This window comes from Elephas maximus, chromosome 4 (genome assembly GCF_024166365.1).
Source record: "Elephas maximus indicus isolate mEleMax1 chromosome 4, mEleMax1 primary haplotype, whole genome shotgun sequence".
NCBI lineage: Eukaryota > Metazoa > Chordata > Mammalia > Proboscidea > Elephantidae > Elephas > Elephas maximus.
The window spans coordinates 50,803,429-50,816,133 of NC_064822.1; the positions used below are offsets into that span (position 1 = coordinate 50,803,429).

The 12,705-nt window shown below is 42.9% G+C and overlaps 1 protein-coding gene and 1 long non-coding RNA gene across 3 annotated transcripts in view; one reads left to right on the top strand and one right to left on the bottom strand.

Annotated features, from left to right (window-relative positions):
- ITIH5 (inter-alpha-trypsin inhibitor heavy chain 5) overlaps positions 1-8,767 on the top strand; it is a 118,728-nt gene extending 109,961 nt beyond the window's left edge. Inside the window, exon 14 of the mRNA XM_049882014.1 lies at positions 1,272-8,767. Coding sequence (XP_049737971.1) covers positions 1,272-1,573 — 302 coding nt within the window. The 3' untranslated portion in view covers positions 1,574-8,767. The remainder of the gene's footprint in view (positions 1-1,271) is intronic.
- The window catches only part of LOC126074996 (uncharacterized), a 62,357-nt gene that overhangs the window by 38,395 nt on the left and 11,257 nt on the right, over positions 1-12,705 (bottom strand). The window lies entirely within an intron of this gene.

A 12,705-nucleotide genomic window follows, 5' to 3' on the forward strand; every position in this document is an offset into this window, starting at 1 on the left:
AGAGGATAGGATTAAATACCCCACAGTGAAGCTGATATTGCCAATATCTTTAGCTTGATTGGGAAATTCACTAGGAATCTATGTGTGTGCCTGAGAGATATAAAGCAGATTTCTTGTTTCCCGATGACTTTCTTGGAATAGGAATGGGCTTTATAAACCAGGTCTCACTAGTGTTCTGGGAAAGCAAGCAAAGAAATTGAGAGCTTTCATCTTAATGTCTGGTTCTTTACCACTCAGCAAGAAGATACAAATAAAGAGCAGACCACAGCCCAGCACCAAGCACAGGAAACATATTCCTTCCATAGGGGTCATCCATATTGGTACAAGTAGCAGGCAGTCCACCCTGACGAGCTTTCTTCAATGTGCAATTTCTCCTGAGCCCCTTGCCCAAAACTAGAGAGCAAGCCCTTGCCAGGGCTCAGCTTAGAAGGCAGGATTCCCTGGCTCTTGAGCTGGAAGCATCTATGTAGAGCCTGACTATGAAACGCGAGCTTCTTCTCACAGATGCAGGTCTGTGTTCCTTTGGCCTTAGCAGTGCTCTCACTTGACCTTTAGAACTTTGATTTTGAGTATCAGCAGTAATGCTCTCCACTCCCCTACCCTAGTGTATCCACTAAATGATAGTACATAGGCAAACCTATAAGCAGGGAGGACAGAGGGGAAGACCTGACCTTACTTCTCTGTTTATCGGCTCCTGTTTTGTCCTCCCAACTTAGTAGGAGACTGTGGTTATCTCTGTTTGTTAGGTAGGCAACTTTCCAGTGTTAGTCACTGGGCAGCTTCCAGAAATGGCTGGCCATTATGAATAAAACCTGAACTCTCTTCTCTCCAAAACCCAATTGCCGTCGAATCGATTTTGACTCATAGTGACCTTGTAGTACAGAGTAGAACTGCCCCGTAGGGTTTCCAAGGCTGTAATCTACGGAAGCAGACTGCCATGTCTTTCTCCCATGGAACAGCTGGAAGGTTCAAACTGCTGACCTTTTGGTCAGCAGCCAAGCGCTTAACCACTGCACCAACAGGACTCCTCCTTTCCTCTCCAGTACCCCCCAAAACACATGTGATGTCACTGACACTGGGAAATCTGCGAATACCTTCTGAGAGAGTCCAGCCTTGCATTGTGGTCATTTAAAAACCCTCCCACCACTGTATAATTAATTCTCACCTTCCTCTGTGCATTTCCTCATTACCAGGGGCCTGAATTGAAGTCAGATTTCAAAACGGTGTTGTCTGCCTTAGACTTAGACCTGATGCTTTTTTTGTCCTCCCAGGTCAGTTCCTGAACCAGGATGCTAAACTCACAGAGGAGCCTGCAGGGCTCAGCAAGAATCTTACTGATCCTCCACTCCCTCAGGCAGACAAAAGGTCTGAGACTGTCCTAAAGGTGAAAGGGCACCGAGTCCCAGTGGTCTGGAAACAAAGAAAGATCTACAATGGGGAAGAGGAAATAGACTGCTGGTTTGCCAAGAACAATGCTGCCAAACTGATTGATGGGGAATATAAAGATTACCTGGCATCTCATCCGTTTGACACAGAGACTACATTTGGCCTGGGAATACCCAGGGGACTCTGAAGCTAGTGGCCTTAAATATAGAGTGCATGACAGGGAAATGGTCTGGGGACACCGTAGTGCAGCTCTTCTTGTTGCTTGTACATGCCTCATTCTTGGCAATTAGCTGCACTCCATAATCTATCCCCATGGAGTGTGGGTCCAATGTCTGCTTGAGCAAAGGGTAGGAGCAGGAAGCTTGTGTGAGACTTACTTCCTCCTACTTCCTTTTCCTGCCTTCCTCCTTCCTATCTACAGTAGAGAAACCCTATGTCTTATACCAACTGGCATGTCCTTCTCATATCCTACCGTAAGGTAACCAATCTGATGAAGGAAGATTGCCATGAGATTTTTTTTTCTGTGGAAAGGGCCAAGTTTGGGCACCCTGCTTTTTGCCTTATACTAATGCTTAGGAATCTCTGCATTCTCCAGAGGTTTGGCCAACCTTTGCCTCAAAAAAAACAAACCAAACCTGTTGCCATAGAGTTGATTCTGACTCATAGCGACCGTATAGGACAGAGTAGAACTGTCCCATAGAGTTTCCAAGGAGCACCTGGTAGATTCTAACTGCCAGCCTTGATGGGTAGCAGCCGTAGCTCTTAACCACTGCACCACCAGGGTTTCAAGGGAACCTCTAATTGAGCCCAGGCTGTAGGTGGTGCAAATGGCAGAGAGATTTGATCACTGTTTTCTTAGGAGAGGATTTTCTTCTGCTGTGATATCTTGCCCTTAAAATTTAGTTTTCATTAAAATAAATTGGAAACAGAAATCCATATCCTAGATACTGATAACCTTCTAATGGACTTTGTAAACCACTGGACTTTGCTAGTGGAGGGCCTCTGTATTCCAGTAAGCCAAGTACTTTAATAATGCCAAGTGGCTGTTTTTTACTGGCCTGTGTGGGTGCTGGAGGGCTGGTCAAGTAAGTGAATGCTGTATCTTTTACTTGGAGCTGTTCAGGCTTTGTCATAATTCCTGCATCGTTTTGCTTGCAGTCCTCCAGGAGGTGGGACAGGGACTGGGAGGGAGAGAGCTATTGGCTCAGCCATAGGGATCAGCTTGTACATTCGCAGCAGGAAAAGTGTATATTCTACAAAATCTAAAAAGACCTTCCACACCTCAGAAAGGCCAAAGCCAGGAAATCAGCATGAGTGAGGGTCTTTGGTTTCAGAGCTTGGACAAACCCGGTCCTATAAAGAAAAGGTTAAAATCACGGGGACTTGAAAAGTCAATAAATGTCACGCTTCTCATTCTGAGCACCTCTCTGAAGCCCGTTCATATTATCACAGGGAAGTGAGCCTGCTGATGCAATCGACACCTTTTCACCTCCTGGATAGTTGGTCTGCGGGTCTTCTCAGGGCTCTGATCTGAGGGAGGGGCATGGTTGGGATGCAGACTGACACAGGTGAAAGGGCACTGGAGCCAAAGAAAAGAGAAATCAAGATTTTGGTCAGAGAAATACAATATTTTGATGTGGGGTTGAGTTAAAGGCTTTTGTGTTGGCCTCACAAGAGGCTTGAGGTCGGGAATGAAGCCAAGGCAGCCTTTGCATGAAACGGGAAAGCAGATTTAGCACTTGGGGAGAAGTCAGGGCTGAGAAACTTGTTTATCATATTTACCTTCCCGTGGGAGACATCTGGGCAGCAGAATGACATCCACATGTTCCTGTTGGACCCAGGCGGCTTTGGGAGAGTAAGCTAGTGCTGGGTGACTTGACAGTCCTGTCTCAGAGTCTCTCTCTCTGTCTCTCTGTTTCATGAACCTACCAGACTACGGCCTCATCAGTCGTAGCTGGCAACAGATGCCCTGGCCTGTCAGCTGTGCCATGGATTTACTCCCATCTCCCCAGACTCAGCTGGCTGCTCTCATGCTGGAGACTGCTGAAGGATACTTACGTATTTCGGAACTAAGAGAAAGAGGAGGAATATGAGCCAGGGCTAGCCAGTGCCAGGGACGCTCCGTGGGGACCCTCCTAGTCTGTAAATCTGTGTCCCAGCTGGGTAGCATCCCTTGAGCTGAGAGGCTCAGCCCACAGTGTAGCACCTGGAGCAGGTGTAGGTGGTTTATTATTCTAGGTATAGGTGCCAACACTCTGGAGGAGCGTATTACTAAGCAATACCAGTTGCTGCTGCTTCTGCGTTTACCTTATCTAAGAGCAAAGAAAAATATTCCAATGGGCTACCCATTGCTTACTCCCCTAGTCAGAAAATAAAATAATAATGATTAAAAAGAGTATCAAGGTTGAACTTTTAATGTTTTTACTTTAGACAAATATTACTTTTCTCTCTCCTCCCATGTTCCACAGCAACTTTAAAGCCAAGAGCAAAGACTAGTTGTGTATCTCTCTCCTTACCATAAAAGGAATTTGCCATTAGATTTCTGTTTTAGCCAGACACTGATTATCTGTGAGCCTGAAATCCCGTACCAGTGTTAGGCTTTGCCAGTTGCCATTGAGTTGATTCCCATTCCTGGTAACCCCATGTGTGTCAGAGTACAACTACGCTCCGTAGGCTTTCAATGGCTGATTTTTGGGAAGCTGATGCCGGCCTTTCTTCTAAAGTACCTCTGAATGGATTTGAACCTCCAAATTTTCCATTTTTAGCTGAGTGCTTAACTGTTTGTGCCATTCAGGGTTCCTCAGTGTTAGATTTCGGACCCTTTAATTTGATTGAAATACACAGCATTTTTTGTTTACCGCAAGTGACAGCCTTGGGAACGCTATGGGGCAGTTCTGCTATGTCCTGTAGGGTCACTGTAAGTTGAAATTTGACTCAACGACAATGGGTTTGGTTTTGGTTGTGATTAGCAAGTCATGTAAAGTAAATGCCGAGTAAAGGAGGAATTCTCCTCTCAGTTGGGGAAACTGAGGCAGAATACAGTTGAGTGATTTTTCTCAAGTTATATCAAAGATTTAGTGCAGGGCCAGGCTCAACCGCCAGAATTCATCTTGTTAGCTTTGACACCGTCTCACCACGTGGAGAGTTCTTTTTCTGAGAATTTGCAAGTTAGGGGAGTTACTAAATGAGTGGCTTCACAACATCGAGAAATACGTTGCAGTTAAAGGAAATAAATATTGCCATTATAATACTTAATAAGTCATCATAACTGGCTAACTGGGACTTTGAGCAAGTCACCATCCCTGGGTTCCAATCCCCTCCTTCATTAGAAAAAGGAAGACATTTGAATGGTCACCTTTAAGATTCTTCTAATTTAAAGTTTTATATTTCCCAAAATAAAAATGAAGAACCTCAGACTGAAAGGTCTCTACCTGCCAGTGGTAGGTGCTTTGTTTTCCCCTCTTTGACTTTTTAATGAATTACTGCTTCAGGCTAGAGGGGGTGGGCGTTTGGGAGGATAAACCATCTGGCGCTCCATCAGAGCCAGCTGGCTAAGCTCAGGATGCAGGGTGCCTGGGAGTCAGAAAGAGCAGCTCTTTGTTCCTAACAGGTGTAACATTAAATGTTTAATTGAATCACCCATCTTCATAGGTGGATTAGGGATAAGGTTCATCCCTTCAAGTTTATCTCTTGACTATACTGAATCATTAGAAATACAAATTACTTTTCCTTTCATCAAGCTGTCCAGAATGTATACAATGTTGTTTTTAAAAGATGAAGGATTTTTGAAACCATGTGAACATGACCCAGCTAAGTAAACATAAAATAAAATGACACAACTAAGCTAATACCTAGAAATGAAACTTTAAATATTTTAGTCAGTTTTAAATAAATAGGATACAAGTAGCCCACATTCAAGAGAGATCTTTCCTAAACAAAAATTTGTAGGAGAATGACATCTAAAAACAAACAACATATTGGTATGTTTATTTTTTTTTTTTCAGGGAAAATCAGATTCGGGGTTGTAGACACTAAAACTTGATTCTAACTGAACTGCTTGTTTACAGGAATTTCTGAATTTTTTTTTTATGAACTGATATGTACATGGAGTAGAGACACCAGAAGGATAATGTTAAAATATTATATTTACTCGAAAGGATGACAAATTTACAGCAGCCATTCCTGAGCTCTTACAAAACTGTCAAATCCATGGAAGTCTCTCATACCTCTCTGTTCATTACTGCCTGCGGACTCTGGGATCCCGTAGCTTTTATCACCTTCATATTGGAAACCTTGATAGTGCAGTGGTTAAGAGGTTGGCTGCTAACCAAAAGGCCGGCAGTTAAACTCCACCAGGTGCTCCTTGGAAACTCTGTGGGGTGGTTCTACTGTGGCCAATAGAGTCCCTATGAATTGTAATCGACTCAACAGCAATGGGTTTGGTTTGGTATTGGGAGTTTTAGTTTCCCAGGGCTGCCATAACAAAATACCAAAAAGGAGCTGACTTTAAAAAATAGAAATTTATTTTCTAACAGTTCTGGAAGCTAGAGGTGTGAACTCAGGATTGACAAGGCTATGTTCTCTCTCTGTTGGCTCTAGAAGATTCTTTCATGTCTCTTTCAGTTTCTGGTAGCCCCCGGTGTTTCTTGGTGTTCCTTGTCATATAGATGGATTCCCATTTGCTGTCTCCCCTCTGTGGGTGTGACTTTTTCCAGTCTGCCCTTTTCTAAGATGCCACTCAGACGAGATTAGTAGTAGGACCCACCCTACACCAACATAAAGCCAAACCTGTTGCCATTGAGTCAATTCTGATTCATGGCAACTCTATAGACAGAGTAGAACTATCCCATAGGGTTTCTAAGGAGCGGCTGGTGGATTCAAACAGCCGATCTTTTGGTTACCAGCCTGAACTCTTAACCACTGGGCCACCAGGGCTCCTACACCAGTGTAACTTTTAACTAATAACCTCTGCAAAGAAAAATCCTGTTTCCAAACAAGGTCATATTTACCAGGAGGGGTTAAGTCTTTAAGATATCTATACAATTCCATCTGTATCATTGGGTCACTTATTTGCACAAGCTTTGACCAGCATCCTGCTTGGTACTTGCATTTGGCTCAGGGTCATTTTCCCCCTCAAATAGCATTTCTAGCTTGTGGTTCTGGCATTTTCCCCTCCAGTCCTGAGTGATCCTGCTGGATCTTGTTCAGATTCAGATTCATCTATATTAAATTCTAAATGGAGCAACACCTGATTGGAACCAAGACAGACACAGAACACAGAACTAGTCAACTGTATTGAAGAGAAAACAAGCAAACAATTGACGTCAAGGACAAAAAGTCAACCTCTCTGAGCTCTGGTTTCTCTATAAAATGAAGGGATTGGAATAATTTCTAAAGTCTTATGAGCTTCCTTCAGGTGAGTATACTTCCTGAACTTCCAAATAATAGATACAAGATTATTCATTCAGTTACTCCAAGATATTTTGAGCTCTAGGACATCAGGCTCAAGAATCAGAGGAAAATAAACACAGTTCATGCCCACGTGGAGTTCACAGTTTAGAACAGGAGATGGAAAAAAATTACCAAGATTGAAAAAGTGTGATAAATACTAGAAGAGGATTTGGGGGGGGGGGGACTGTTATCTGAACACAGATGAGGGAGAACCAAGAAGGAAAGAAGGAGGTCAGGAAATCATTTCAAAGACAGAGCGTTAACCTTCAAGGAAGAAGAGCAAATACAGAGGCAACCACTTAAAATATTCTTTACTATGATGTTAGGCAATGGGAAACATCCTCCAACTGAAGCAATCTTATTCCATTCGCTTTCAAGCACAGCACTGTTGATGCAGTGGTTACTGAGAACTTGGATACCACTTGGTGGAATCCTAGGTTCCTTAACTCGCTTGACCCTGTGCCAGATGGGTGGGTCTCCACCCTTGTATCTATATCACCTGTTTCCTTCACTTCTGCTCCCAAGATACATCAAATTCCTTGGAAAAATCACAGAACTCTAAGGTGAGCCCATTCAACCAATAGGCTCCTGTGGCATTTAGCAAAACTGAAATCATTGGCTTTTATTTAAGTGCATTTTCCTCAATGTCTATTTCAAGCCTCCATTCTACTTCACCTTTTTAGGCTTTCCACAGTAACTTTGCCTGCTATCTTGCTGAGGAAACTGAAGAAGGAGCTGCCTCATTTATTCTTTCTCATATTAAAAAGTGACTGTATCTTCACATGGCTCTGTCATTTTGATATCTCCCTTTCATCCAAGTACAACTTTGTTTACCTGAATTCCAGACCCCATTCATTCTCATTTTCTCTGGATAGTTGCTCAATTATTCCCTTTCTTTTTAGAACCTCCAGACCAGCTTCTTCCTTCTTGATTTCCAGTATCACTCCAAGAGTCTCTTCTATTCTGAAATGATTGTCTCTTGATTGCTCTCCCTTGAGGCTTCTATCTTCTCTTTCATTTCGATGTCAGGCTTGCTCTGGTGGCTGGTATTCGAAACCTCATTTTTTCTCCTCTTAGTTGCTCAACTCTTCAGATTCAGCTCTGTCTTTGCCACATTAGTGGAACTGACTCTCAGATGAGACATTACCATTCCCAATGTCCAAATCCAGCTCTCAGTGACCTCAACCTCTGTGGCAGGACTCTGTTGGCCTCTTCTCCTTTCTTGAAATCCTGACATCCCTTTGCTTCTTTTATGTGATTTTGACCTTTCCTAGCCTTCTTTACTGAAACTTGTACTAACCCGTGGGTTACCCTAAGGTTTACTCTTGGTCCTCTGTACTTTCTTCTCTGCATTCTCTCCCCTTTCCTGGCTCATCCTCTTCATGGCTTCAGCATTTGCCTCTACATAGAGGAATCCTACATATAAATCTGCAGTATTGGCCTCTCTCTGAGGTCATTTCCCTTTAGTTACTCTGGCTTCACCTCAAACTCAGGAACAAAAGCAAACTTTCCATCCTCAAAGTGTCTGTTTATATTATAGGTATTTGGGATTGGGAATATGGGAAGATGGGAAGGGAAGGTTCCAGCCTCCCATCCTTCTCTATTTGAGATGTTGCAAATAAAGGTAGGAACATAGATATATGCTGGTTGCATTTCATAGGAGGTCAGCTCAAAATTAATTTTTATATTGACACAGTGTTCTTCCTGAAAATTCTCTGTTAATCATATTGTTTTTTCAAAACAGCAGCTGTGTTTGTGCAAGAGAAGGAAGGCCTCATGTCCCTACTGCTCACTGGGAATTTTTGGTTATATAAGTTGAAAATCACATGTACTAAGTTTATTGAGATGACAAATCACTTTATTGTACTGCAAGTAAAAAATTCATGATAAATACATCTTAGTCTGCTTTTTACAAAATAAAACTTATTTAAAATGTGTAAGAGCAATTTATGCATGGTATACATACACTCTTTTACCCTATGAAACTTCCACTGGGAAGTCTGCCTCCCGTTAGAATCTTTCAGCCATAAAGATAACATTATGCTCTACAAATTTTTTAAAAATGAAAGATTTGCACAGTACTTCATTCATTTTTTTTTTTTTTCATTCTGAAAGTCCACATGGAACGTTACAGAAGCAAGCCTTTCCAGGGGAAGACAGAAACGGTTTAAAGTCTGAAGGATTGGCTTAAAAGTGAAGTGATTTGCTTTTGCAAAAGGCCAAATTAAAAAAAAGTTGCCATCTAGTAGACTCCTACTCACTGTGACACCATGTGTGTTAGAATAGAACTGTGCTCCTAGGGTTTTTAGCGGCTGATTTTTTTCAGTAGATCTCCATCCTTTTTTCCGAGGTGCCCCTGGGTGGGCTTGAACCTCCAGCCTTTTGGTTAGCAGTGTTAACCATTTGCACCACCCAGGAACTCCTGAAGAAGGCTAGAGCCTAGGAATAACGTAGAAACTAAAGTTTTTTTCTATACAACTCGTAGCCAACTATCTATTTTTTCAATCTCCTCATCCGCCTGCCTAAAAAACTAATTAGAATGTTTTAAGAATTTGTGATGAAGAAAACATAAAAATGTGTATTATTAAACGAAAAAAATATTTTAAATTGTTCATACAGTTTTCCCAGAAGTAAGATAAAATGCTTCAAAACAAATACATTCTCTTAGTCATTCAACTAATACTTACCGGGTACAAACTATGTGGGGAAATAGGGTGTCCTCTCTCATGGAGCTGCAAACTATCCAGCCATAGAGATAATGTTTTATGTAATTAGTCATGATAAAAGATAGAAAGCAGTGTGCTCTTACAAAGGGTCAGATAAAACGCATGGAGGTTTAAAAGGGAAGAGATTGTTTTCAGCCTGGGCCGGAAGAGGAGCTGGTATTTGATCCAGGTCATACAGAACTGGTAGGGTTTGGAGGGTGAAAATGTCTAAGAGCATTTTATTTAATAACTTATTTATTCTTTGTAAAACCACTATAAAGAAAAGAATAAATGATATTGAAGAAATAAAAGCTCAGAACATTAAATAATTTGCCCAGAGCTAATATTTGAGATTAGACTGGCCTGGCTGCAATGCCCTTGCTCTTTTCATGACCCTGGGATGCCTTGGACAAAACCAACAGTACATTCTTCTGCAACTGCTACAGTTGCTGGATTCTGAATCCAGGATGTCGTTGTTGTGCGTCCTCAGGTTGATTCCGACTCAAAGTGACCCAATAGGACAGAGTAGAAACGCCCCATAGGGTTTCCAAGGCTGTAACCTTTATGAGAGCAGATTGCCAGGTCTTTTCTCCCATGGAGCTGGCGATATGTTCAAACCACTGACCTTTTGGTCAGCTGCTGAGTGCTTAACCATTGTGCCACCAAGGCTCCTTAAGTCCAGGATACCACCTGTATGTATCACCTGTATAGCAAAGGGCCTGCAGTGATTTCAGTATTGTTTTTTTCCATTTAAGAGTGGATGTTCATTGTATTGAATGTCGTGCTTCTTTTTGCCACTGGTTTGGGTGGGAAATAATCAGGGATTTCTGAGGGGGCAGGAGATGATAAGGCCATCATTTGCAAGGACAGCCACCATCTTCCAAGTGTTTGTTGTTGCATGAAGCTTTTCTTGAAAAGAAACGTGGCTCGGAATTGAAAAGGGGCCTCATCTTAGCAGCCAGGGTTCTAACTCTTGGACCTGTTGCTGGGTCTGCATCCCTCAGACCCCAGAAGATCTGAAGAAAACAGGATTGCTCCAGGGTTGTCTTTCTCCCTTTTCTTTAGCAACGACATCTTAGGAAACACCTCCCAATCAGCAGCCTTCTGAAGCAAATCACCATTAGACTGAAGAACAAGGAGACACGTCAGGGAGCTAGGGTGTGGGGAGCCAGTTTGCGAATGGGAGTGGGGCGGTCTGGATGGCTGAACAAAGGAATAACAGGGATGAATTGCTACCTCTGATCTGGTCCCAACCCCCAACCCAGGTTAAATACACAGTATAGAGAAAGAGAACTCAAGTGCATATTTAGTGGCTTTTAAATGTCACTTGTCTTCCTTGGGCAAGGCCTAGACAATGCAGCTATTGACATGATTAATGAGCTGGCTGGGCTGCATCTGGCAGAGAGAGAATCAGGCTAAAGAGGTGAAAGCACAAGGAACTTCCCTTTTTCTCTGTCAGACACTCAACCACTGTACTAGGGTGACATGCCCTAGTTTCCATGGAGCAGATAAGTAAGTCCCTGGAAAAACATATGAGTTTGGCAGGGAGTGAAAAAGAAAGAGCTGAACATAGACTTGAGATCCAGGGCCACAGGCAAACCAGAGTTAGTTCATAATGGCTGGAGGAAAGGGGAATGGGGAAGAGGTTCAGCAGGGTGCTGCAAGGAATACCAGGACCCAAAAGTAAAATAATCGAAAAATAGCTCGTGTCATTGCCCAACCTCTTTTGCACATCCTTGAGCTAAGATGAATAAAGCACAATTGCATTATGAACTGCCCATATTTCTAAAAGTGAACAGATTTCTGAAGTTCTACTGTGGTTCAGCTGGAGCGTCACTTACTTCCATTTCCCATGCTAGGCCGATGCATGTTCTGTCCCCTCCTTCACCTTTCTTTAATACCCTGGTCTGGGGTACTCTTACCAGAGGCTCAGAGAGGCACAAGGGAGACGGTTTAGGTCCTATCACCTCTACCTGGTTTGCTTGTTCTTATCCAATACCTCCATCCGTTTCCACTTCAGTCACCTCGGCCCTGGAGCTTGGAGGAAGATTGAAGGGGAGAGCGGAATGGAAGCATGCAGCTTACCAATCACTAGGGAACAAGAGCTCAAAGAACCAAAGGGACCTGAACAAATCACTGCACCCATGGTGCTTAACATCTTTTAAATGGGCACTTTTGATACCTGATAAAACCTGGAGACTCTCTCTTTCTCAAAAAAGAAAACCAGCTTACGTAAATAGACACGTTATCAAGAGAGACCCGACCCTGGAGAAAGACATCACACTTGGTAGAGGGTCAGAGACAAAGAGGAAGACCCTCAACGAGATGGATTGACACAGTGGCTGTAACGATGGGCTCAAGCATAGCAACAATTGTGAAGGTGGCACAGGATAGGGCAACTTTTCATTCTGTTGCACATAGGGTCGCTATGAGTTGGAACTGACTTCATGACACCTAACAACAAGAAGTAGACATACAAACATCCCTATGAAGCCCTAGGCTAAGAAGCTTAGCTATACAATCTCAAAATTATTCTTTATAAGAAAGTTTTCCTAATGCTGTCCAAAACTGAGGATCTAAAATTCCTGTGATGCCATATTCTGGTGGTAGTCAAACTTTCAGTCAACTATTTTTTCCGAATTCAAATTCAAGCCCCTTGTGCTGCAATTCAAGTTTAACTCTTCTAGTACAAGTCCTTAAATGACCCCCACTACCTGGGTTTACTCCCAGTTGTACATCCTTTTTAGTAAACAGAGCTGAATTCTAGCGTTTTTGTTTTTTCTTTTTCCCAAACCCTGCACTTTTACATTTAGGCTAAGGCAGTTCCCAAGACCTCCCTGTAAGGTCAGGGGGAGGCAAGCCTATTCTTTCTTTCTTATAGGGTCATGGTGGAAGTTAAGACCCAGTGACTCACTGATGGCCACACAGTCTGTGGCAAAGTGAGGCCTGAGTTATCAGCTCCCAGCTCGGTTCATTCCTCACAAAAGCAAACACCTCGGCGCCCCTCTTTGGATGGTGCCTGCTAGGATTACAGCTGACTGTACTGGTAAGAAAAGGGAAAAGAATCCAGCAGGTTAAGTAAAGCCAATTCCTGTCCCCACATGGTAGGTCTCAGGCTGCCGTTGTTGCCGAGCTTGCTAGAAAAGAATGGAGCTTATTATGT